Source organism: Kogia breviceps, chromosome 14 (genome assembly GCF_026419965.1).
Source record: "Kogia breviceps isolate mKogBre1 chromosome 14, mKogBre1 haplotype 1, whole genome shotgun sequence".
Classification (NCBI taxonomy): Eukaryota; Metazoa; Chordata; class Mammalia; order Artiodactyla; family Physeteridae; genus Kogia; species Kogia breviceps.
Window position 1 is genome coordinate 76,797,861 of NC_081323.1, and position 26,401 is coordinate 76,824,261.

Below are 26,401 nucleotides of genomic sequence, written 5' to 3' on the forward strand. Positions count from 1 at the left end.
CTCTAGGCATGTGGGCTTCAGTAGTTGTGCACGGGTTCAGTAGTTGTGACTAGCGGGCTCTAGAGCGCAGGCTCAGTAGTTGTGGCTCACGGGCTTAGTTGTTCTGCGGCATGTGGGATCTTCGCGGACCAGGACTTGAACCCATGTCCCCTGCATTGGCAGATGGATTCTTAACCACTGCACCACCAGGGAAAGCCCCTGGAAGCTTTTAGAATCATTCCTTTGTCCTAGATGTTTGGAGCTTTTGTGAGATAGTGTCTAGGTTGGGTCTTTTTCAGCCATTGTATTGTATACTTGGGCCGTTTTTGTTTTGAAAATTTGTGTGCATTAATTCTGCTAATATTTCTTGGGTGAATTTCTTTCCCTTCTGTTTTCTCTGTTCTACTCTGTTAGTTGGATGTTGGACCTTTTGGATGGTCTCCTGTGTCTCAAATCCTCTTTCATACTTTTGGTAACTTTCTGTGCTGGGTTCTTGGATTTCAATTCCAAACCTTTTTTTTGAATGTTTTAGTTCGACTATAATGTTTTTAATTGCAAAAATGCCATTTTGTTCAATTTCTATTGCATCTTTTTCATAATCTAAGAATATATTTCAGTGAGTTCCTTTTTCAGTTCTCTGATTTATCTGCTTCCACCGTGTTTCTTTTGCTGCTATTTCTCTTTCCTGTCACTTGTTCTCATCATGGTCTTGCTGATCCGTGGTTTTCTGTTCATATTTAGGATGGAATGATGGGGTAGCTGGTGTGGATTTTCTCTGTTAACTGTGTAAATAGACTTGTTTTCTCTAGTTGTAAGTTCTCACTGTATGCTGTGTGCAGGGTGGGTCAGGGATGCTAGGTGACCTATCTATACCTCACATCTCCCTCTAACTACCACCTCAGTTTTTTTTTTTTAATAGTATTACTCCTTGAAAGTGTTGTCTGTGCTTGCTGTCTCTAATTTCTCTACTCCTATCTTTCTTTCTTTCTTTATTTTTTTTTTTGGTGGTACACGGGCCTGTCACAGCTGTGGCCTCTCCCGTTGCGGAGCACAGGCTCCAGATGCACAGGCCCAGCGGCCATGGCTCACGGGCCCAGCCGCTCCACGGCATATGGGATCTTCCCGAACTGGGGCACGAACCCGCGTCCCCTGCATCGGCAGGCGGACTCTCAACCACTGCGCCACCAGGGAAGCCCAAGTGCTGTCTTCTGGACCCACTCCAGTTAGGCTTGTGTGCCCCAGCCCAGTAACTTTCATGTCGCTAATTAATTCTCAGTCTTCATCTTACTTGACCTCTTAGCTGCACGACAACTCCTTCCTTGTTGACATACTTTCTCCATTGAACTTTTGGGACAGTCTTCTCTAGGTTCTCCTCCTCCTCTGCTGAGGCTAGTCTGCCTCACTATCATTTGCGGATTTCTCCTCATCTTCTTGCCCTCCAAAGATAGGGGCATCCCAGGGCACAGTTCTTGAGACTATGTCTTTATCTGCACTCACTTCACTCTCTAAGGGATCTTGTTATCTAGCGCTTTCAGTTCTATTTATTAGAATTTGACAGAGTTTTTCTGTAAAGGGCTAGATATTTTATTTTACATATGTTTTTTAGGTTTTCAGGTTTTGCAAGGTGTATGGTCTTTGTTACAGCACTTCAGCTCCACTGATGTCGTGTGAAAGCAGCCATGGACAATGTGTAAATAAATGAGCATGACTGTATTCCAGTAACCTTTACTTAGAAAGACAGAGGGCCGGATTGGGCCTGTAGGCCTTAGTGTGCTGATCCCTGTAGTAGATGGTAGCCTCTAGATTTATGTTTCTAATCTGAACTTTTCCTCTCAACCCCAGACCCTCATCCCCAGCTGCCTACCTTAGATCTTCATGTGGATGGATGTGTAGTAGGTGACCCAGAATTAGTGTGCTTACAACTAAACTCCCAATTTCCTGCCCAAACCTGTTCCACCTCTACTTTTTCCCATTCTGATAAACGGCAACTTCATCCTTCCAGTTGCCCAGTTCAAAAAAACCTTTGACTTCTCTCTTTTTCTTACTACCCACATCCAGTCTGTCAGCACATACTGTGTGTTCTACTTTCAGAATAGATCCAGATTCCGGTCGCTTCTTACCGCCCTCACTGCTGCTGCCCTGGCCTACGCCAGCCTCCCTCATATTTTGTCTGGGTTACTGCGGCCATCTCATCCTCAGCCTTCTTCATTCAGCCCGTCCCAGCAACCACAGGGACTGTTGAGAACTTAGGCGAAATGGTGTTAATCATCTTGGCTTAAAAGCGTGCAGTGACTCCCTCATTCACTTAAAGCAAATGCCAAAGCCCTCCTGGTGGCCAGGAGGCCCTCACTTCTGGGTCTCCGCCATCTCCTTTACCTCATGTCCTTGGTCTCCCGGCTCCAGTCTGATTAATCTCCTTGCCGAAGGTGCCTGCGCATTTGGGCCTTTTCACTTACACGTCCCTCTGCCGGGGATAGCCTCCGGCTTGCTCTCTCGTTTCCGTCAGGTTTTGCTCCAGTCTTTATTTTTGAGGCCTGTAGCAGTGTTTTCTGACACCAGATAGTTGTTTTCCCGCACCTGTTTTCCGATTCTGGTACCGTCTACCCGAGTTATTGTCAGACTGTCCCCACCTCAGACACCAGTCACAAGTCCCAGGGGCCATGTGTACTCCTGACTGGCCAGCTATAAATTCTGGGGCTCCCACAGTCTCTTTCTTAGGTTTGCTAATTCCCTAGAATGACTCACAGAATGCAGGGAATTGCTTTGCTTAGTCTACTGGTTTATAACAATGGATATAACTCAGAAAGAGACAAATGGGAGAGATGATGGGGCAGGTCTTGGGGGGAGGGGCGGCACAGAGCTTCTGTGTCCTATTTTCACGTGCCACCTCCTCGGCATATCAATGTGTCTCCCAACCCCTGTCATTTAGGGTTTTTTATTGGAGATTTCATTACGTAGGCATGACTGATTAAATCATCGACCATATCTGATTGAACTTCATCTCCTGCCATCCCTCCCCTCCCCTCCCCTCCCCACAGGGAGAGAAGATGTTGAAAGTTCTAAGCCTTTAATCCCAGGGTTGGTTTGCCGCTGACCAGCCCCCATCCTGAAGCCACCTGGTCCCCCACTGCAACCCCAGTGAGTCATCTCATTAACATACCAAAGATAGCAAGTTCCAAGGATTTTAGGAGCTCTAAGAGCTCCCTGGAGACAAAGACCAAATATTTATTTTTTATTATATACACCTGTCGTGACCCTCCTTATGTAAAATAACAGCTCTCCCCATGCCTCCAATACCGTATTCTTACCCCTTATCCTCTTTTCCTCCACAGCACTGATCACCAACTGATATACTGTGTATTTTCTCATTAGAACATCTCCTTGAGGATGTTCCTTGATGCTCCTTAAGGGCAGGGAACATGTGTGCCTTGTTCCCTGTTGGGTAATATCGCCCAGAGCTGAGACTGGCCTGGTGGATGCCTAGTAAATGGCGAGGGCAGGCTTAGCTTTAGTCCTGGCAGGTGGCGAGCCAAGTGTTAGGCTACGAAGCCAGAAAGAGGAAGAGAATTTCCTGGGGTACCAACATCTGGCCAGAAGTTGTAGCTCTCCCCAACCGTTTGGTTCATTTTGTTTGGAGAAGAGACTGGTAGGAGTCGGCCTGGGGGTAAAAGGTGAGAGTCGCTGAGGCTCTGTGTGCGCTGGTCCCATATCATACAGATTCTCTGTATTCCACAGGGTCTTCTCTGGCCCGCTACTCCCTCCCGTTTTTGCCCCAGTGACTGACTGACCCCAGAGCCCCTCTGGTGTTCTGTCTCCCCTGTGGCTTTCTTCGGTCTGTCAGCCTGCTTCTTTTTGCTTTCTATCCTCCAGAAATGTGCTCACAGCTCTCATATTTCCCACTCTCTTCCCTCTTTGGTATTTCTTCTCTGTCTATATGTTTATTCTAGTGGGGCAGAACAGCCGAAATGTCTACAAGTACATATAATCCCACATATGTACTTGTAGAGTGAGAACAACACAGCTGAGTGATTGATCTCTGTAAAGATGCTTGAGAAAATGGTACAAATGAGAATAGAATTTGTGTTTATGGTGATACATGTCAGTCACCGAAAAATCTTTTCATGCTCAATGCCTCATTACCTTGCCAACAGGAATAAATGAAAACTGTATTTTTCATTTATTTAGCTTATTGAAGACTTTATTTGATTTTTTTCCCTCCTATCAGGGATTTGCGACAGTTCTTGCCGAAGCAGTTAGCTCCCTTGATCTGCCTGTGGCGGTTATTAATCTAAAGGAATATGACCCAGATGACCATCTAGTAGAAGAGGTTGGTAATTGTCTTATTTTTCCTTCAGTCACAACTTTCAAATTTAATTGACCTCCTGTGTTCTGGGATAAACAGACAGACTCTTCAGGGTAAATGTAATTTTCATGCTGAAGGACTCCAGTCGGTTGAGCGTTCAGTGTCAGTCGGAGGTGCTGAGTGTGCGGTGGCGTGTGCTGACTCGGGCGTGACGCGGGGCTGGCCCCTCTGGGGTGTTAGCCTGAAAGCTTGGGGGGTTGGAAGTTCCCTCCTTCTTTGACTGTTGTAATCAAAGAGGGTTGTCACTGAGGGCCATGTGCTGGGCTTGTGAACCACGTGTAAGCCTGCTGAAGGGTCAGGAGCCGCTTGGGTGTCAGAAGCAGTATGGGTTTTGGAGTTAGAGAAATCTCTTTAACTGGCTGTGTGACCTCCAGGTGTAACGTCATATCTGTGAGAGCTTCATTTCTTCACCTGAGGAATGCCCCGCCCCCTCCTCTAGCCATGCCCAGGTGGGGAAGTTGGCCTGACAGCAGCGGTTCTCCAAGCCTGGTCCTTGAACCGACAGTATCAGCATTTCCTGGGAACTCGTTAGAAATGCAGATTCTCAGGTCCTAGCCCAGCCCCGCGGAATCAAAGTCTGGATGTGGGCCTGTGTTTTAACAAGTGCCCCAGGTGATTCTGAAGCAGCTAAAGTTGGGGAAGCGTTTGGAACAGGCATTGACAAGCCTTTTCTGTAAAGGGCCAGATGGTAAATATCTTCAGCTTCGTGGGCCAGGCAGCTCCTGAGTTCTGCCTTTGAGGCACAAAACAGCCAGAGACGGTATGTAAATGAGTGAGTGTGGCTGTGTTCCAATAAAATTTTAATTACAAAAACAGGCAGTGAGTGGGACTGGGCCTGTGGGCTGTAATTTGCCAGTCCCTTCTTAGTGGATAAACCTCTAGCTGTAAATGTGCATTTGTTTCTCCCCCAAGAAAACGTTGGAGTACAAATGAGTGAGCTTGAATCCGCTCTAAATTATTTGTTAAAAATTATTCGCAAGCTTGGATACTTAATTATTCGTAAGGGATTACTTATAACTTACCTCCTGACTTGGAACTGTGAAGATGCACTCGCGCAGGTGAAATACTGTGGCTCACAGGCTGAAGGTGTGTTTTGTTTCCCGGGGAGATGATGATGCCAAGTGTTAAGTCACTTTACGGTTAATGTTTTATTGCTTTGATTTTTCAGGGCATTTTTAAGAGAGCTTTCTATATTTCTTCCTGACTGATCTGGCTTTTGTTTCCAATATGACAAGCAGGAGCTGATAGGAATTTATCAGCTGGGAAATGGGACGGAGTATATGGTGAAGGGCACCAGGAAGTGCGTTGGCAGGAGCAGGGGGCTGGGTTTTCTCCCCTGTGCAAGGTCCTGGCCCTGTTTCCTTTCTCTTTTGAAAATAAGTAACATTTCTAAAAGCACTCTTTGTCTTTAGAGGTTAGTGTGATATGAATGTCAGTGTTTCAAAAAGGATTTTCGTCATTGAGATAACTTTATATCTTGGCTTCTCCTCTGAAATTATGACTTTGTTGGTTAGGTTACCAGTAAAAATGTCTGTGCCTTCCTGGTTGCTACCTACACTGACGGTCGGCCGACTGAGAGCGCAGAGTGGTTCTGCAGGTGGCTAGAGGAAGCGGCCAGTGACTTTCGCTTTGGCAAAACGTACCTGAAGGGTGTGAGATACGTGGTGTTTGGTCTGGGAAATTCTGCATATGTGAGCCACTTCAACAAGGTAGGTACAAGGTAGGTACACGTTGAATTGTAGGGATACATTCTCTTAAGTGAAAAAAAAAAAACACCTACACAGGTACATATATGTGGGTGTATGTGAGACAATCCACACTCTTTGGTACTTACTAATAAACTTTTTGTGTTATTCTTTTTATCGCTGGGGATTGCTCCCATATAGGAGGCTCTCAGTAAATTTTTATTGAATAAAATGAATGAAAACGCTTCCTATTGGCTAGCGTCTTAGCGGCTTGTATTCATGGCCAGAATCTAGCCTCCTGCCCCCAGGCAGGACCTTGTAGATGGAAGGTCCCTGAGTCTTTGGACTTTCTCAACTATGTTCTGTTGTGGAATGACCTTTAGTGCCCAAACTAATTCTTCACACAGTTAACTTGTTGTCTTTTAATCATTACTTTTCTTTTTTTAAAAAAAATTTATTAGTTGTTTGTGCCAGGTCTTAGTTGTGGCAGGTGAGCTCCTTAGTTGTGGCTCGTGGGCTCCTTAGTTGTGGCAGGCGGGCTCCTTAGTTGCGGCTTGCATGTGGGATCTCATTCCCGGACCAGGGATCAAACCCGGGCCCCATGCTTTGGGAGCATGGAGCCTTAACCACTACACGACCAGGGAGGTCCTTAATCATTACTTTTTTAAAGTAATGAAATAGAAGAAAACCATTCACTGCCCTTTATGTAATAAAATATTAATTGTTTTCTTTTGTTCTCCTGGATCCTTTTCCTTTGCATTCTCTATACTTTAAAAAACAAAAATGTGGAGCCTCTCAGTTTCTTAGTGGTTCTGAAAAGTGATCAGAATTTGTTTACCTGTACCTCTCCCCAGATGTGAGCCCAGCTCGGCTCACCTATCTTTGGTAGAATGTGAGGAAAGATGAAGGTGGAGATCTTTCTGTAACAGTTGTTTTCATCCAGCTGTTCTATCAAGATGTGTATTCTCTGTGCCTGCCCCCCCCTCATATTTTCAAAGGAAGTAGACACAAGGTAAAATTCAGATACATAAATATTTTGTTTACTGCCTTGCTACTTAGGAAGCCTGTTAAGTTTTTGAACTCTTAATTGTACTTCTTGATAACTCCTGTGCCTCAGCTTAAGTGCTTCATACTGTAATAAAACGTATTTCTGGCTATGAAATCATGAGTCTTGCCAAATGGGCTCCGTTTGTACTTTATTGTTTAATGGTCTTTGGCCCCAGAGGCTTTATTTTAGAAGAAACTGATTTTGCTACTGAGTGATTTCATTCTGACCATGATTTAGAAGAGTAGTTTTCAAATTCTTCATCAGGTACTAACCCTTAACTTAACAAAAGAATTTGTCGGTCCCTATATTTAACAACAACAACAAAATCTTCTGCAGAATCTTACCTGAATGTATCAACGGCTGGAGGGCCTGAAGCCCTTTTGACTGGGCAGTTCCTTCTTCCTAGCAGCAGCCGGGGACAGGGCCCCAGCAGAACCCCATGCTGTCGCAGAGCAGGCTGCCAGCCTCTGATCTGGAGGACTGTTGTAGCTCACCCGTCTCTTTCTCCTGCAGGTGGGGAAGAACGTGGACAAGTGGCTCTGGCTGCTCGGCGCCCATCGCGTGATGGCCCGAGGGGAGGGTGACTGCAACGTGGTTAAAAGCAAACACGGCAGCATCGAGGCCGACTTCACAGCATGGAAGGCTAGGTTCATTTCCCGGCTACAGGCGCTCCGTAAAGGAGAGAGCAAGCCCTGTGGTGGCAACTGCAAGAAAGGCAAGTGCGAGTCTAATCAGCACGGCTCAGAGGCAATGGAGCCGGAGTCTCACGCTCAAGATGGATTTCATCAGAGAGACGCTGAGGTACGGAGCCCACGTGTCCATGTCTCCCTGTTTTCCTCCTGCATTTGGAGGTGCTGAACCTTTCCTCTGTCCTGGGAAGCTCTTTCCTTGGCCTCTGGTTAGCAGGAAGAGCTGAAACTCACGTGGGGATGTTCTAGAGAGAGTGCGGTCTTAGGATAAGCCATGTTGTGCTGGATGCTTTCCTAAATATGTTCTTTAATTGTTGCATTGCTGGAATCCAGTAGGTTTCTACCCCAGTTTGCAGGTTAGGAAACGGGTCTGGAGAAGTTGAATATGTCCCGGGCTGAGCTCATGTCTTTTTACCCCCAAACCACATATTCCTCCCGACCTCTTTTATTTAACGACACCATTAATCACTCAAACTTGAAGGCTGCAAGTCATCCCAGATTCCTCTCTCATCCCTCACATTCTAAAAATTTCTCTTTCTTCAGATACCCCAGTTCTTTTGAAGCTCGTGTTACATCAGGCTGTATCACTGCTGTTGTCTTTGGGCCACCTGGTCGCTTGCATCATTTGGGAACAACTTGACATTCTGACTCCCTGTCTTTCTCGGCCACCCTTGTTCCTGTCATTCCTCTTTGTGGCTGAGCCATCCACATAGATGATTTATCCTGTCCCTTTCCTGCCCTTCACACCCCCAGGAACCATTTTCTCCAGTGACCTCGGCCTCCCACTTCCATGCTCACCTCTGACATTTCATGTCCCTGTGACCTGAACTCTGAGCTCTCTCTGGTGCTCTTACTTTAAAGTTCTTTGGACCGCACGTTTTTTTTCATAGGGTAGTGCTTACTGCTTACTTCACTTCTGTCTTTACCCAGTTCAAATTTTATACTCGTTCTCTTAAAAACATCTTCAATTCCCTTGCCATCCACTCCCTCTTCCAACCCAGTCGTCTAAGCCCCAAGCCAGGTTGGAACCCGCCTGCCTTCTCTTTGACCACAGATTGGTGACCCCGGGCTCAGCTGTGCAGCCAGAACTGCCCCCAGTCTCCAGCATCCTCTGTTCAGCGTTCTCTTTCCCCCACCCCTTCCTCCAGCTCTCATAGGAAGCCGACAGAGAATTCTCTTAGAACCTCCCCGTGCTGTCTACAAATCCTGCCATCTTTTCTGCCACAGAGACCAAGTATCTAGTTCCTGTCAAGCCCACTCTGTGCATGCTCTGGGATCAAGGACTTTGTTCCTTCATATATTGTGTGTCTCTCCCCTGCGCTGTTAATCTCTCTCTCTCTCTCTACTAGGTGGTCCCCAGAAATACATAAACATGCTCTGGAATCACCTGTGTTTAAACAAACACAGAAAACAAATAAGAAACAAGCCTTTCCTTTGTTCTGTGCCTTTCAGCTGATGTTTCATTTTTCTGCTCTTTTTCTAGCCAGTCTTTTTGCTTTCATTTGTTTATCTTCCCTCCAGTTGGCTCCTCACATTTTAAAAAACTTAAAAAAAATTTGAGGTAAAAATTTGCAAAGCATAAAATTAACCATTTTAAAATACATGCAATCTGGTGGTATTTAGTACATTCCCAATTTTGTGTAACCACTGCCTGTATCAAGTTCCAATACCTTTTCATCACCTCAAAAAAAACCCCTTACCCATTAAGCAGTCACTCTTCACTCCCTTTCCCTCAGCCCTGACCAGCTCCACTTTGCTTTCTGTCTCTATGGATTTACGTATTCTGGACACTTTATACAAGTGGAATCATTAATATGTGACCTTTTTTGTCTGACTTCTTTCACTTAGCATAAAAGAGTTTCATCCATGTTGTAGCATGTGTCAGTACTTCATTCCTTTTTACAGCTGAATAATATTCCATTGAATGGAATTGTTGATCCGTTTATCTGTTGATGAGAATTCTGGTTATTTCTACCTTTTGGCTATTGTGAATAGTGCTGCTGTGATATTCATGTGCAGGTGTTTGTTTGAGTAACTTTTCAGTTCTTTGGGGTATATACCTAGGAGTGGATTGCTGGATCTTGTGGTAATTCTATGTTTAACTTTTTGAGGAACCACCAAGCTGTTTTCCCCAGTGGCTGCACCTTTTTGCATTCCTACCAGCAATGTACAAGGCTTCCAATTTCTCCACATCCTTGTCAACACTTTTTTTTCCCTTAATTGTAGCTGTTCTAGTGAGTGTGAAGTGATGTCTTCTTGAGGATTTTTTTGTTTTTGTTTATTTTTTTAATTTTTAAAATTTTTATTGAAGTATAGTTGATTTACAATGCTGTGTTAGTTTCAGGTGTACAGGAAAGTGGTTCAGTTATATACGCACACACATATACTTATATATATATACACATATATGTATATATTCTTTTTCAGATTCTTTTCTACTTATAGTTACTACAAGATACTGTATATAGTTCTCTGGGCCATGCAGTAGGTCCTTGTTGTTTATCTCTTACCAGATATATAACTTGCAAATATTTCCTCCCATATAGACTTCCTTTTCACTTTCTTGGTCATGTCTTTTGATGCACTAAAGTTATTAATTTCCATGAAGATCAATTTGTCCATATTTCCTTTTGTTGCTCATGCTATAGGGATCATATATATGAATCCATTGCCAAATCTGAGGTGATGAAGTTATATCTATGTTTTCTTCTAAGAATATTATAGTTTTAGTTCTTATATTTAGGTCTTTGCTTCATTTTGGGTTAATGTTTGTGTATGGTGTGAGGTCAGGGTCCAGTTTTATTCTTTGGCATGTGTAGATCCATTTGTCCCAGCACCATTTGTTGAAAAGATGATTCTTTCTCTACTGAATGGACTTAGCACCCTTGTCAAAAGTCCATTGTCCACAGATGTGTGGGTTTATTTCTGGATTCTGTTCCACTGATCTATATATATCTCTCCTTAGGTCAGTACCACACTGCAGATTTGTAGTTAAGTTTTGACATCAGAAGTCCTCCTACTTTGTTCTTTTTCAGTGTTGTTTTGGTTATTTTGGGTTCCTTGCAATTCCATATGAATTTGAGAACTGGTCTTTCCATTTCTGCAAAACACATTGTTGGGCTTTTGATAAGGGACTGTATTGAGTTTGTAGATCACTTTGCATAGTCTTGTCATCCTAACAGTATAAAGTCTTTCAGTCCATAAACATGGGCTGTCTTTCCATTTATTTATGTGGTCTTTTAGTTCCTTTCAGCAATATTTTGAGTTTTCAGTGTCCAAGTGTTTTACCTTGGTTAAATTTTTTCATATGTATTTTATTCCTTTAGGAGCTATTGAATTCCACAGTCATCAGAGAAGATACTTTGGTTGATTTTAATCTTGTTTTGTGGTCTAATGTATGGTCTGTCCTGGAGAATATTCCATGTGCACTTGAGAAAAATGTGTAGTCTCCTGTTTTGGGGTGGAATGTTCTGTCTAATGGATTATAGTGTTGTCCCAGTCCTCTATTTCCTTGATCTTCTATCCAGTTGTTCTATCCATTATTGAAAGTGGGGTATTGAAGTTTCCAACTGTTATAGAATTATCTTTTCTCCCTTCAGTTTGTCAATTTTTACTTCATAGATTTTGGGCTCTGTTAGGTCCATATATGTTTATAATCACTAAGTCTTCTTGGTGGGTTATTACTTTTATCAATATATAATATCCTTTGTCTCGTAACAATTCTTGGCTTAAAGTCTATTTTGTCTGATGTTAGTATAGCTACCCTTGCTCTCTTTTGGTTATTATTTGCATGGCATATCTTTTTCTTTATTTTATGTTTTTTTTTTTTTTTTTTTGGCTGTGCCATGTGGCTTGCAGGATCTTAGTTCTCCAACCAGGGATCAAACCCAGGCCCCCTACAGTGGAAGCACAGCATCCTAACCACTGGACCACCAGTGAATTCCTTGGAATATCTTTTTCTGTCCTTTGACTTTCAACCTGTTTTTATCTTTGTAGCTAATGTGAGTCTCTTGTAGACAAAGTGGAGTTGGTTCCCTTCCTTCTTCTTTGTTTTGATCTATTCTACTTGTCTCTGCCTTTTAATTGGAGAGTTTAACCCATTTTCACTTATAATAATTACTGATAAGCAAACGCTTCTGTCATTTCATTATACTTTCTATATATTTTACATCTTTTTGTTCCTTAATTTTTCCATTACTGCAGCCTTTTGTGTTTTTTTTTTTTTTTGTGGTGTACCAATTTGATTCCTTTCTCATTTTCATTTCTGTACATTTTTAAGTTATTTTTTGGTAGTCACCCTGGGGATTGCAGTTAACCTCTTTGACTTACACCACTCTATTTGAATTAATACCACCTTTATATACAAAAACTGTGCTCCTATTCAGCTCTGTCACATCCCCTCTATGTTATTGTCACAAATTACAAGTTTACATGTTGTGTGCCCATTGACATGGATTTATAGTTAGTTATTTTATGCGTTGGTCTTTTTTTGGTTTGTTTGTTTTGCGGTATGTGGGCCTCTCACTGTTGTGGCCTCTCCTGTTGCGGAGCACAGGCTCCGGACGCGCAGGCTCAGCGGCCATGGCTCACGGGCCCAGCCGCACCATGGCATGTGGGATCTTCCCGGACCGGGGCATGAACCCGTTTTCCCTGCATCGACAGGCGGACTCTCAACCACTGTGCCACCAGGGAGGCCCTATGCGTTTGTCTTTTAAATCATGTAGGGAAAAAGGAATTATAAACAAAAGTTACAGTAATACTGACTTTTGTTTTTAACCTATATACCTGACTTTAATTTTCCTTTTTCTTGGTTCTGTGTTTACTTGGTTTTTGTAAGCCTTTGACTAATTCTCAGAGTTCTGACAAAATGACATCTGTTGGTTTTTGCTTAATTTTTGGGTGTGTCTGTGGGGGAACAAGCCCTTGGAGTTACCTACTCTGGCGTTTTTGCTGATACCACTCATAGTTTTTAACATTTAAAAAATTTAAGTTAAAAATATTTTTAAAATCAAAAGTAACACTTGTACATATAAAACTTCAAATAGTACTTAGAGGCTTATAATTAAAAACTGTACTTCCTTGTCTATTTCTATCTAATTCCTATTTTCCCAGGGCAGCCACTTCTAATTCTTTTATGTTTTTCATTTATATTCTTAAATAATAGTCCCTTCCTGCTATTGATTTTTTAAAAATTTCAAAATCACACACATACACAGCATCACTTCCCTTCCTCTTGTATGGTTGTATCATACTTTCTGGTTGGACCATTATTCATTGTCATTATTGTAACTGTACATATTTGTGTATCTGCCCTATATACTAGATTATTATATTTTCACTCTTACACATTTATTCTCAAGATTATTGCTGCATTTAAAAAAATAAATTTATTTATTTATATTGTATTTTTGGCTGCGTTGGGTCTTCGTTGCCATGCACAGGCTTTCTCTAGTTGTGGCAAGTGGGGGCTACTCTTCGTTGTGCTGCGCGGGCTTCTCATTGTGGTGGTTTCTCTTGTTACGGAGCATGGGCTCTAGGTGCATGGGCTTCAGAAGTGGTGGCACGCAAGCTCAGTAGTTGTGGCTCACAGGCTTTAGAGTACAGGCTCAGTAGTTGTGGCGCATGGGCTTAGTTGCTCTGCGGCATGTGGGATCTTCCTGGACCAGGGCTTGAACCCGTGTCCCCTGCATTGGCAGGCGGCTTCTTAACCACTGTGCCACCAGGGAAGTCCCCTGTTGCTACATATGTTTTGATTTCTCTGTAACCATCACTAATTCCAGAACTAACAGAACTGAAAGTTATTTTTCAGTATTCTGTAGTTGTTATTGATTCTTGGTGGCTTCTCGGGTGTGCCCTCTGCTTCGGCTCCACTGTGGCGTGGCTGCCCTCTAAGCCTTGCTGCAGCTGAAGTCCTGTGTCTTCCATCCACAGCCTTCCTCTCGCCAGCTTCTTGGGTTCCCTAATTCTTGTGTCTCATATCTTCTTATCTCTCTACTGACTCTTGTTTTTTGGAGCACATTCTCCAGTAGCTCTTTGAGAAAGGGTGTTTTAAAGGTGGATTTTCAGACTTTTCATATCTGTGAGTCTTTATCCCATCTTCACAGTTGATTGATGCTTTGGCTGCGTATAGAATTCTAGATGGGAGTCATTTTCTTTCAGAAAATGGAATGCGTGATCCATTGTCTTCTAGTTAGGAGTGGAACCCAAGTTTACTTTGGTTCTGAATTTGTATTATATAATCTTTCTTCACCCCTCCTAGAAGCCTTAAAACCTCCAAATAAAACCCCTCTATCTGTTCTTTGTTCTGTTCTTTCCCCCAAATTCTGTGCGTGTTTTTCTTGCTTTCTCTGCTAGTACAGAACATTTTTTTCTAGTTTATCTTTACACCAAGGATGCAGCCTTGTGGGGTCCCCAGCTTTGACTCTCGTCTCTATGTAAGAATTTCCTCCTAGTATTGTCCCTTCAACTTTACCTCCTCTTCCCTTGTCCTGTCCTGCTGTCAAAATAGGTTCCACAGATTCAGCAGATACTCTCAGCTCCACTTGTCACTTACCTCCTAGGATTCCCCTTTTTAGTTCATATTTGTCTTCTTTGGATTCCTTACGTTTTTGCCAACTCCATGATACATTTAAAATTATGCTTTTAAAATGTAGGGACTTCCCTGGCAGTCCAGTGGTTAAGACTCCATGGTTCCACTGCAGCTTTGTAGGCCATATTGTTTCTGTTGCAGCTATCAGGCTCTGCCATATTATTAAGAAAGTAGCCATAGATAATGTGTAAATGATGGACTCCTTTAGATTTGGCCTGAGGCTGGCTGGCCTCTAGCCTAAAATATATCAAGTCCATTCAGTGAACTTATAATCTGGGAAGGAATATTAGACACTTTGCTACTTTGCACAGTGTATTTCTGAAGCATTGATGTTCCAGCAGGAAGAGCCCTTTGGGAGCACCAGTGAGGAAGAGTCTGGTACTGAGGACCATCAGAGTCTAAAATCTGTCATTGATGTTGAAGACCTCGGCAAGATTATGGATCGTATGAAGAAAGAAAAGGTACTGTAATTTTGGGAAATGGTGAGCTGGGATCCTACAGTTGGTTGACATCTAGCATCTGTATTGGTACATAGTCCATCTGAGCTCATAATTGGACAGTTTTATTTCTTTGCCTCCTGTTTTGAGAGTGTTGTACTTTTTTTGGCCATTTTAACCTGAGTTTTGTGAAAATCTTTCTCAGCCCTGTGGAAATGAGCTCGTAGTAGAATAGACATAACTGAGGAAAGGGTAGAGGGTCAGAGGAACTTTCCTCTGTGTTGTGGCTGAAGATGACAGGATGAGCAGCATGATGAAGTTGGTGTTGAGATTCCCAGTGGAACCCTCATGTAAAAGTGCTTCTCTGTTGTAGACCAAGTGGTTTTGGGCTTAGGGATGGCACAGTGGTCTGTGGGTGTTGAGGTCAGCTTAGTTGGAGGCCCTAGGAATCTAGGAAATGTTCATCTAGGTTGTCATTGTCTTAGTTACATGAAGAGTAAGAGAATGTATGGTGTAGTAGGATTTTATGCAGAGTCTAATGATCTAAAATTGAAATAACATTATATATACAATAATATAAAAATATAAAGTCTCAATTTATGTATGAGTTTTGGGAAATGAGAATATCCTAAGGTAAAAATGTATCGAATACATAAGTCTTAGAAACAAAAGAAGCAAACTGTGGAAGAATCCAGGAAAACCTATGATAAAATTAACACAAACTCAAATGAAGCAGTTCAGTAAGGCAGCAGGCCATAGTAAGGTAAAGAGTCAACACCCTTTATATTCCCAGATAATAACCAGTTAGAAGCTGTGGTGGGAGAGGACCCCATTTACAGCAGCTGCATAAAAAATAAGCACGCTCATAGGGATACACTTCTGAAGAAATAATCTTAAATCTCTATGAGGAAGACTTTAAACATTCCTGGAAGATGTAAAAGTGCCTTGAACAAATGAAAAGACCTTCCTCGTTTTTAGATATGGTGACTCAGTATTGTAACGCTGTCAGTTCTTTTAAGTTAATACATACATTTTCAATCCCATTAAAATTCCAGTAAGGTATTTTTTTTTGGAGCTAGACCGGTTGATTCATGTGGAAAAATAAACATGCAAGGGTAGTTAGGGAAACTTCGGCAAAAGTCATAATGAGAAAGGCTAGCCCTACCAGGTATTTAAACTTACTACAAGGCATCTGTAACTGACACGGTGGTACTGGCTCCCGATGAGACAGACAGACCAATGCAACAGAATAAAATTCCAGGAATAGATCCAAGAATATACGGAATTTCATCTATGATAAAGGTGGTGTCTCTTTTCCCCAGGGGGAAGATACACTTTTAAGATAAATGATGTTGACAGCTGGCTAGCCACTTGTGAAAAGATAAGTTGGCTCTGAACCTCATACATACATCAGGATAAACTCCAATCTGAGTTAGATCTCCAATCAGAGATATAAATGTTGAAAAATATGTAAATAATAGAATTAGATGCATCATTTAAAACTTGAAGAAAGATTTTACATATGATCTGAAATCTGGAAACAATAAAACATTGAATATCAGTGATTTTTAAAAAAATTCACGTGGCTATAAACAAAATCAAAAGACAAATGATAAAGTGAGGGAAAATATTTGCCCCTTATACTATAAAGAAGGAGTTAATTTTTCTACCATACACAGCACTCTTAAAAATTGAATGAAAAAAATAACTTTAGTAGAAAAAAATAGGAAAAACACATGAATAGGCGAGTCTCAGAAAAACCTCTACAAATAGACTTTAAACATATGGAAAAATCCTCAAATTCACTCATAAAAAAGGACATGCAAATTAAAACTACACTGATATACATTTCTTACCTAGAAAAATAGCAGAAATTCAAAAGTTGGACAATGCACAATTGGTGAGGCTCTGGTGGAAACAGGCACCCATAGCTTTCTGATGGGAGTCCAGAATGGTATACCCGTATGCAGGGGCTTTTGGCAGTCTTTACCAAATTCACACGCATTTACACGTGATCCAGCAGGCCCAGATATATAAATTTGCCTTGAAGATACATCTTCACAAATACAAAGCAGCATCTGCACAAGGCTATGCCTTGCAGCAAGTATAACAAACAGCTGTTGGATACTGGCTGAAAAAAGCATGATGTACCCACACAGTATAATGTTGTTGTACAGCTGTGAAAAATAATAAAGTGGATCCATATGCATTAATGTGATTTCCAGGTGGTATGATTTGGAGGCTGATATGAACTTAAGATTTTTAAAAATGTACGTTTATTGTCATGTTATATTTGCAAATTTATAATTTAAGTGTGTGTGCATATAAATAATATTTTGTGGCTGTGTTTGTTGAAAGGACCTTTCATGTTCTGACACTGACTAACACCGAGTTAATTCAAATGACCTGCAGTTGAATTCAGTTCTGGCACTACCTGGAGTTAGTGTCAGACCTCACAGGTTTAGGGGATAGTCTTGTGCAAGACTGTCCCCACTTCAGTGGTAGCTGTAAGTCTAAGGGTCCACTTGGACTTCCGACCAACTGGTCATAAGTATGGGTGTTCTCATGTCCGATCCCCTCACGTTTGATAATTTGCTAGGATGACTCAGAACTCACTGAAAGCACTGTACAAATCTCCCTTGATTTACAATGGTGTTATGTGCCAATAAACCCATTTTAAGTTGAAAATATTGTAAGTCAAAAACATATTTAATATACCTAACCTAGCAAACATCAAAGCTTAGCCTAACCTACCTTAAACATACTCAGAACACTTAAATTAGCCTACATTTGGGTAGAATCATCTAACATAAAGCCTATTTTATAATAAGGTGTTGAATGTTTCATGTAATTTATTGAATAGCATACTGAAAGTGAAAGAGTGGTTATAGGGGTACAGAATGGTTTTGAGTGTATTGGTTGTCGATGCTCCTTTGTGATTGTGTGGCTGACTGGGAGCCTTGGCTTGTTGGCATCACAAGAGTGTATTGTACTGCATATGGCTAGCCTGGGAAAAGACCAAAATTCAAAATTCGAAGTAAGATGTCTACTAAATTTGTATTGCTTTCGCAACATCGAACCATTATGAGTCAGGGACTTATGGTTACAGTTTTGTAGTGAAGGATACAAATCAGAAACCACCAAGTGGAAAGGAAGCATAGGGCAAGATCTGAGAGTGGAGGGTTGGGGAAGAGACCCAGAGTTTCTGTGCCCCCTCGTGGAATCTGGGCACATCACCCTCCCACCCCATCAATGTGTTCACCACCTAGGAAGCTCTACTGAGCTTTATTTTTTACTTTCTAAATTTATTTGTTTATTTATTTATTTTTGGCTGCGTCAAGTCTTCATTGCGGTGCGTGGGCTTCTCATCTCATGGCAGTGGCTTCTCTTGTTGCAGAGCACAGGCTCTAGGCGCGCGGGCTTCAGTCGTTGTGGCACATGGGCTCAGTAGTGGCTTGCGGGCTCCAGAGTGCAGGCTCAGTAGTTGTGGTGCACAGGCATAGTTGCTCCATAGCATGTGGGATCTTCCCGGACCAGGGCTTGAACCCATGTCCCCTGTGTTGGCAGGTGGATTCTTAACCACTGTGCCGCCAGGGAAGCCCTCTACTGAGCTTTAGCACCCAGAATTTTTATTGGGGTTTCATTATGTAGGCATGATTAATTAGATCATTGGCCAGGTGTTTGAACTCAATCTCCAGCCAGCCTCCCCTCCCCCTCATGTCTCTGGAGATCCAGCTGGCCCAAAGTTGCATTATGTGATTGTCTTCTGGTGACCAGCACTCTTCCTGAAGCTATCTAGGGGCCCACTGTGAGTCACCCATTAGCATAACAAGGGCACTTCTGTCTCTTTAGGAAATGCCAGGGTTTTTTGAAACTCTGTGCCAGGAGCTAGGGACGAAGACCAGATGTATTCTTTATTGTGCCACAGACCTAGAAACAAACAGTGAGCACTCAGATCTTGTTTTCTAAAATGATTACCCTACTAAAAGGAACTAGGGCTCCTTGAAGAACTGGCTGATTCCAGGGTTGGGGAAGGGAGTGTAACAGATGAGCCTGGGACGTCTTGTTGAGTAGATAGGTCTTCAGTGTCTAAAGGATATAGGAACCAGCTTGAGGAGTTTCCCACAGGCCAAATATGGGGCAGTTTGAACATCAAAAATCAACATAATGATTATATAGTGAACATAATGGATTATATTACATCAGATTAAAAAAAATCAATCCTTGTGCTACTCAAAACAAAAAGGAAGGCACAGGAGAAAGTCTTTTTTTCTTTGGACTTTTTTTTTAAACACCTTTATTGGACTATAATTGCTTTACAATGGTGTGTTAGTTTCTGTTGTATAACAAAGTGAATCAGCTATACATACACGTATATCCCCATATCCCCTCCCTCTTGCGTCTCCCTCCCACCCTCCCTATGCCACCCCTCTAGGTGGTCACAAAGCACTGAGCTGATCTCCCTGTGCTATGCGGCAGCTTCCCACTAGCTATCTATTTTACATTTGGTAGTGTAAATATGTCCATGCCACTCTCTCACTTCGTCCCAGCTTCCCCTTCCCCCTCCCTGTGTGCTCAAGTCCATTCTCTACATCTGTATCTTTATCCCTGTCCTGCCCCTAGGTTTATCAGAACCTTTTTTTTTTCTTTTTAGATTCCATATATATGTGTTAACATACAGTATTTGTTTTTCTCTTTCTGACTTACTTCACTCTGTATGGCAGTTTCTAGATCCATCCATGTCTCAACAAATGACCCAATTTCGTTCCTTTTAATGGCTGAGTAATATTCCATTGTATATATGTACCACATCATCTTTATCCATTCGTCTGTCGATGGGCATATAGGTTGCTTCCATGACCTGGCTATTGTAAATACTGCTGCAGTGAACATTGGGGTGCATGTGTCTTTTTGAATTATGTTTTTCTCAGGGTATATGCCCAGTAGTGGGATTGCTGGATCATATGGTAGTTCTATTTTTAGTTTTTTAAGGAACCTCCATACTGTTCTCCATAGTGGCTGTATCAATTTACATTCCCACCAACAGTGCAAGAGGGTTCCCTTTTCTCCACACCCTCTCCAGCGTTTGTTGTTTGTAGATTTTCTGATGATGCCCATTTTTACTGGTGTGAGGTGATACCTCATTGTAGTTTTGATTTGCATTTCTCTAATAATTAGTGATGTTGAGCAACTTTTCATGTGCTTGGCCATCTGTATATCTTCTTTGGAGAAATGTCTTAATTTAGGTCTTCTGCCCATTTTAAAAAATTTTTTTTGCGGTATGTGGGCCTCTCGCTGTTGTGGCCTCTCCCGTTGTGGAGCACAGGCTCCGGACGTGCAGGCTCAGTGGCCATGGCTCACGGGCCCAGCTGCTCCGCGGCATGTGGGATCTTCCCGGACCGGGGCACGAACCCGTATTCCCTGCATTGGCAGGCAGACTCTCAACCACTGTGCCACCAGGGAAGCCCCCTGCCCATTTTTGGATTGGGTTATTTATTTTTTTAATATTGAGCTGCATGACCTATTTATGTATTTTTGAGATAAGTCTTTGTCCCTTGATTCGTTTGCAAATATTTTCTCCCATTCTGAGGGTTGTCTTTTCGTCTTGTTTATGGTTTCCTTTGCTGTGCAAAAGCTTTGAGGTTTCATTAGGTCCCATTTGTTTATTTTTGTTTTTATTTCCATTACTGTAGGAGGTGGATCAAAAAAGATCTTGCTGTGAGTTATGTCAAAGAGTGTTCTTCCTATGTTTTCCTCTAAGAGGTTTATGGTGTCCGGTCTTACATTTAGGTCTCTAATCCATTTTGAGTTTATTTTTGTGTATGGTATTAAGGAGTGTTCTAATTTCATTCTTTTACATGTAGCTGTCCAGTTTTCCCAGCACCACTTATTGAAGAGACTGTCTTTTCTCAATTGTATATCTTTGCCTCCTTTGTCATAGATTAGTTGACCATAGGTGCGTGGCTTTGTCTCTGGGCTTTCTATCTCGTTCCATTGATCTATGCTTCTGTTTTTGTGCCAGTACCGTATTGTCTTGATTACTGTAGCTTGATAGTATAGTCTGAAGTCAGGGACTCTGATTCCTCCAGCTCCGTTTTTTTCCCTCAAGACTGCTTTGGCTATTCGGGGTCTTTTGTTTCTCCATACAAATTTTAAGATTTCTTGTTCTAGTTCTGTAAAAAATGCCATTGGTAATTTGATAGGGATTGCATTGAATCTGTAGATTGCTTTGGGTAGTATAGTCATTTTCACAATATTGATTCTTCCAATCCAGGAACATGGTATATCTCTCCATCTGTTGGTATCATCTTTAATTTCTTTCATCAGTGTCTTATAGTTTTCAGCATACAGGTCTTTTGTCTCCCTAGGTAGGTTTATTCCTAGGTATTTTGTTCTTTTTGTTGCAATGGTAAATGGGAATGTTTCCTTAATTTCTCTTCCAGATTTTTCATCATTAGTGTATAGGAATGCAAGAGATTTCTGTGCATTAATTTTGTATCCTGCAACTTTACCAAATTCATTGATTAGCTCTAGTAGTGTTCTGGTGGCATCTTTAGAATTCTCTATGTATAGTATCATGTCATCTGCACACAGTGACAGTTTTACTTCTTCTTTTCCAATTTGTATTCCTTTTGTTTCTTTTTCTTCTCTGATTGCCCTGGCTAGGACTTCCAAAACTATGTTGCATAATAGTGGTGAGAGTGGACAACCTTGTCTTGTTCCTGATCTTAGAGGAAATGCTTTCAGTTTTTCACCATTGAGAATGATGTTTGCTGTGGGTTTGTCGTATATGGCCTTTATTATTGTTGAGGTAGGCTCCCTCTATGTCCACTCTCTGGAGAGTTTTTATCATAAATGGGTGTAGAATTTTGTCAAAAGCTTTTTCTGCATCTGTGGAGATGATCATATGGTTTTTGTTCAATTTGTTAATATGGTTTATCACATTGATTGATTTGCATATATTGAAGAATCCTTGCATCCCTGGGATGAATCCCACTTGATCATGGTGTATGATCCTTTTAATGTGTTGTTGGATTCTGTTTGCTAGTATTTTGTTAAGGATTTTTGCATCTATATTCATCAGTGATATTGGTCTGTAATTTTCTTTTTTTGTAGTATCTTTGTTTGGTTTTGGTATCAGGGTGATGGTGGCCCCATAGAATGAGTTTGGGAGTGTTCCTTCCTCTGCAATTTTTTTGGAAGAATTTGAGAGGATGGGTATTAGCTCTTCTCTAAATGTTTGATAGAATTCACCTGTGAAGCCATTTGGTCCTGGACTTTTGTTTGTTGGAATATTTTTAATCACAGTTTCAATTTCAGTGCTTGTGATTGGTCTGTTCATATTTTCTATTTCTTCCTGGTTCAGTCTTGGAAGGTTATACCTTTCTAAGAATTTGTCCATTTCTTGCAGGTTGTCCATTTTAGTGGCATAGAGTTGCTTGTAGTAGTCTCTTAGGATGCTTTGTATTTCTGCGGTGTCTGTTGTAACTTCTCCTTTTTCATTTCTAGATTTATTGATTTGAGTCCTCTCCCTCTTTTTCTTGATGAGTCTGGCTAATGGTTTATCAATTTTGTTTATGTTCTCAAAGAACCAGCTTTTAGTTTTATTGATCTTTGCTATTGTTTTCTTTGTTTCTATTTCATTTATTTCTCTGATCTTTACGATTTCCTTCCGTCTGCTAACTTTGGGTTTTGTTTGTTCTTTTTCTAGTTCCTTTAGGTGTAAGGTTAGATTGTTTATTTGAGATTTTTCTTGTCTCTTGAGGTAGGCTTGTATAGCTATAAACTTCCCTCTTAGAACTGCTTTTGCTGCATCCCATAGGTTTTGGATCATCGTGTTTTCATTGTCATTTGTCTCTGGGTTTTTTTAAATTTCCTCTTTGATTTCTTCAGTGATCTCTTGGTTATTTAGTAATGTATTGTTTTGCCTCCATGTGTTTGTGGTTTTTACGTTATTTTCCCTGTAATTCATATCTAATCTCATAGTGTTGTGGTCAGAAAAGATGCTTGATATGATTTCAGTTTTCTTAATTTTACTGAGGCTTGATTTGTGACCCAAGATGTGATCTATCCTGGAGAATGTTCCTTGCGCACTTGAGAAGGAAGTGTAATCTGCTGTTTTTGGTTGGAATGTCCTATAAATATCAATTAAGTCTATCTGGTCTATTGTGTCATTTAAAGCTTCTGTTTCCTTATTTGTTTTCATTTTGGATGATTTGTCCATTGGTGTAAATAAAGTGTTGAAGTCCCCCACTATTATTGTGTTACTGTCGATTTCCTCTTTTATAGCTGTTAGCAGTTGCTTTATGTATTGAGGTGCTCCTATGTTGGGTGCATATATATTTATAATTGTTATATCTTCTTCTTGGATTGATCCCTTGATCATTATGTAGTGTCCTTCCGTGTCTCTTGTAAGGAGAAAGTCTTTACAGAAGGTTTACAGATTTTAAATAAAGAGGGCATGATAGAATTAGAAAATTACCTGTTTGCAGTCCCTAGTGTAATAATTGATTTAAGCAAGGATTAGGTGAAATGTCTTTGAGGAACAGATATTGACATAGTCTCAAAACATCATGCCAGGAACTAAACCACTTAGACGTGCCAAAAATAAATAAATCAGTGGGGAAAAAAAAATCCCCCACAGACTATTTACTAAGCATAAAGGGAAAAATGTACCTTTACAAAGAATCAAGTTTAACATCATCATTTATGTTACAACTTGACCTTATGTACCTCCTGATATGATGTGTAGCAAGGTGTATATGACATCATCTATGCAATTTTGTTTCAAAAAAGTTTAACCTGAATCTAATGGGGAAACAATCAGACAAATCCAGAATGTGGGACAGTCTAGGAGACAACAGGCCAGGCTCTTTAAAGAGTCTATGTTGTAGACAGTAACAACAACAATAAAATGTGGAGTGGGTAGTGTTCTAAGATTTTAAAAGACTAATGAAATATAAACAAATGCATTGTATAAACTTTGATCTTGAATCAAAGAGAAAAGGCCATTGTCTTGATATTTGAGGACATTTGAATTGAATTTTCTATTAGGTAATATTAGATTTATGTTAATTTTTCTAATGTAATAATGGTGTTGTAGTTCTGTAGGTTCATATCTTTTTCTTGGAGATGAATTTTGCAGTAATTTAAGGGTGAGGTGCTCTGGTGTGTGCAACATACTTTCAAGTGGTTTAGCAAAATTTTGTTTTTATACATAACACATACATGTGTATTACGTGTGTGTGTGTGTGTGTGTGTGTGTGTTTATAGATAGATACTGATCAAGCAAAAGTAGTGAATCTAGGTGAAGGGAATGTGGGTCTTCATTGTACCTTTCAACTTTTCTGAAGTTTTCAAGATAAAGAGTGTCAGGGGAACTATTTTCCCATGCCCACAAAACAAAATAAAACAAAATAAAAGGCCCACAAAACAAAATAAGACAAACAAAAAAACTGGTATCAACTGGATTATGAATTATTTATGATATTGCCATATGAGAGTATCTACCAGTTTTTGATAGGACTAGTTGGTGAATAACTAGTTTTGAATTATATAAAAGTCTTGAGTACTTATTATATCTGTAAAACATGAAGACCTTCTAATTTTACTCTGGGTAGACTCATACGATAGCAAATGGTAATTTAAGGAAACAAATTTAACGATTATTTATTTAATTTTGACTAGTTAAAATTAAAATTTTTTTTCACTATAGGGACTTCCCTGGTTGTCCAGTGGTTAAGACTCTGTGCTTCCACTGCAGGGGGTGTGGGTTCGATCCCTGGTCAGGGAACTAAGATCCCACAAGCTGAGTGGCTCAGCTAAAAAATTTAAATTAAATTAAAAAAAAATTTTTTTTCACTATAAATTAACATAATAATGAAAATTTGGAAAATAGAGAAAGGGCAAAAATGTACCAGTAATTCCATTGCCTCAGAAAAAATCACTATTAGTAATTAAATAAATACTGGAATATTTATTTAAATTTTATTTCATATGTACCTAAATTTCTATTTTTTAAATAATTAATTAATTTATTTATGGATGCATTGGGTCTTCGTTGTCGTGTGCAGGCTTACTCTAGTTTCACAGAGTGCGGGCTACTCTTTGTCGCGGTTTGTGGGCTTCTCATTGCAGTGGCTTCTCTTGTGGAGCAGGGGCTCTAGGTGCATGGACTTCAGTCGTTGTGGCACGCGGGCTTAGTAGTTGTCGCTCGCTGGCTCTAGAGCTCAGGCTGAGTGGTTGTGGTGCATGGGCTTAGTTGCTCTGCAGCACGTGGGATCCTACTGGACCAGGGCGCAAACCCGTGTCCCCTGCATTGGTAGGCAAATTCCTAACCACTGCGCCACAAAGGAAGTCCCTAAATCTCTATTTTATTATAAAAATATTTATCATATTCTTCAGACAGTCTTTTTTTTTTTGTGTGTGTGTGTGTGGTACGTGTGCCTCTCACTGTTGTGGCCTCTCCCGTTGCAGAGCACAGGCTCCAGAAGAGCAGGCTCAGCGGCCATGGCTCACGGGCCCAGCCGCTCGGCGGCATGTGGGATCCTCCTGGACCAGGGCACGAACCCATGTCCCCTGCATTGGCAGGCGGACTCTCAACCAATGTGCCACCAGGGAAGCCCCAGACAGTCTTTATAACCTTATTTTTAAAATCTTACAGAAAAATCTTTCTAAAATAATAAATACTGGTATTGTCTATGTTACAACAAGGATTACTTTTGGGAAGTTATCATAAAAGCTGCTTTATTTTGAGTTTTACTGTCCTTTTTCAACCTGCATGGGAGGGAGACCCCTTCCGCTGTCTAGGGATGAAAACTCTGGTGGACTCCATGACTTTTCTGGTCATTTTTGGTCATAAAGTATGGCAGGCACTTTAAGGTACAGAGTCTTAATTTGGTGTTAGAATGTCCAGTCCTATGTAATACTAAGTAATACTAAATAAACAAAGTCAAAGTTTCCAGTTTAATTCAAAGTGAAACTTCTCCCCTCCTTATAATAGTCTGCTCTCTGGCCTATTTGCTAGTAGCTATTTTATAATATGTCCTTAGGGTTTGGGGTGTGGATGGGGGAAGCAGGAGATAAAGAGAAGTGGGAAAGTTCTTACTTAGCAGTGTCACAAGGGGACTTTGTGCTCTCCCGTTGTCACGTGTTTAAACTTGACTCTTCTTGCAGGCAGCGTGTTTAGTGCTCCTTTGGAGACATTGTCCATGGCTGTCTTCGGACCTGGCGCCTTGCACTGAGCACGTTTACTCTGAGAAGTGTGCTTCTGATGGTCCTCACTCCTTCCTTGGAGCCCTGTACCCCTGGTTTCCCCTCTTTTGAGGTCTTTCGTCTGTTCTCCTCTCTGGTTGCCCAATGGGTCAGGATCGAAGATCTCCCCCACCCTTACCCCACTCCCAAGGGAGTGCTCCTGAGTTCTTTATTCTGGGAGCACAGGCTGGTTCCTCTCCAGCAGCAGTGCTCACTTGCTAAAGCAACTAGTCAGGCCTTCTGCTCTCTGGATATCCCGGGCAGGAGTCATTCACCAGTCTGAGCGCAGGGGGTACATAGTGGCTTCTTTGAGGTTCCTGGGGTTTGAGGTGAGAACACAGCCCTCCACCCCCAAACA

The 26,401-nt window shown here is 41.3% G+C and overlaps 1 protein-coding gene across 5 annotated transcripts in view; it reads left to right on the plus strand.

Moving 5' to 3' along the window:
* Nucleotides 1-26,401, plus strand: part of LOC131740634 (S-adenosyl-L-methionine-dependent tRNA 4-demethylwyosine synthase TYW1) — a 156,336-nt gene that overhangs the window by 3,584 nt on the left and 126,351 nt on the right. For 2 of the 5 annotated variants that reach the window (XM_059036655.2, XM_067014148.1), the window contains exons 4-7: nt 4,205-4,306; nt 5,857-6,051; nt 7,589-7,876; nt 14,695-14,814. In XM_059036655.2, coding sequence (XP_058892638.1) covers nt 4,205-4,306; nt 5,857-6,051; nt 7,589-7,876; nt 14,695-14,814 — 705 coding nt within the window. Of the gene's footprint in view, nt 1-4,204; nt 4,307-5,856; nt 6,063-7,588; nt 7,877-14,691; nt 14,815-26,401 lie in introns of those variants that run through there. The other 3 variants (XM_059036654.2, XM_067014147.1, XM_067014149.1) reach the window with 3 other exon arrangements.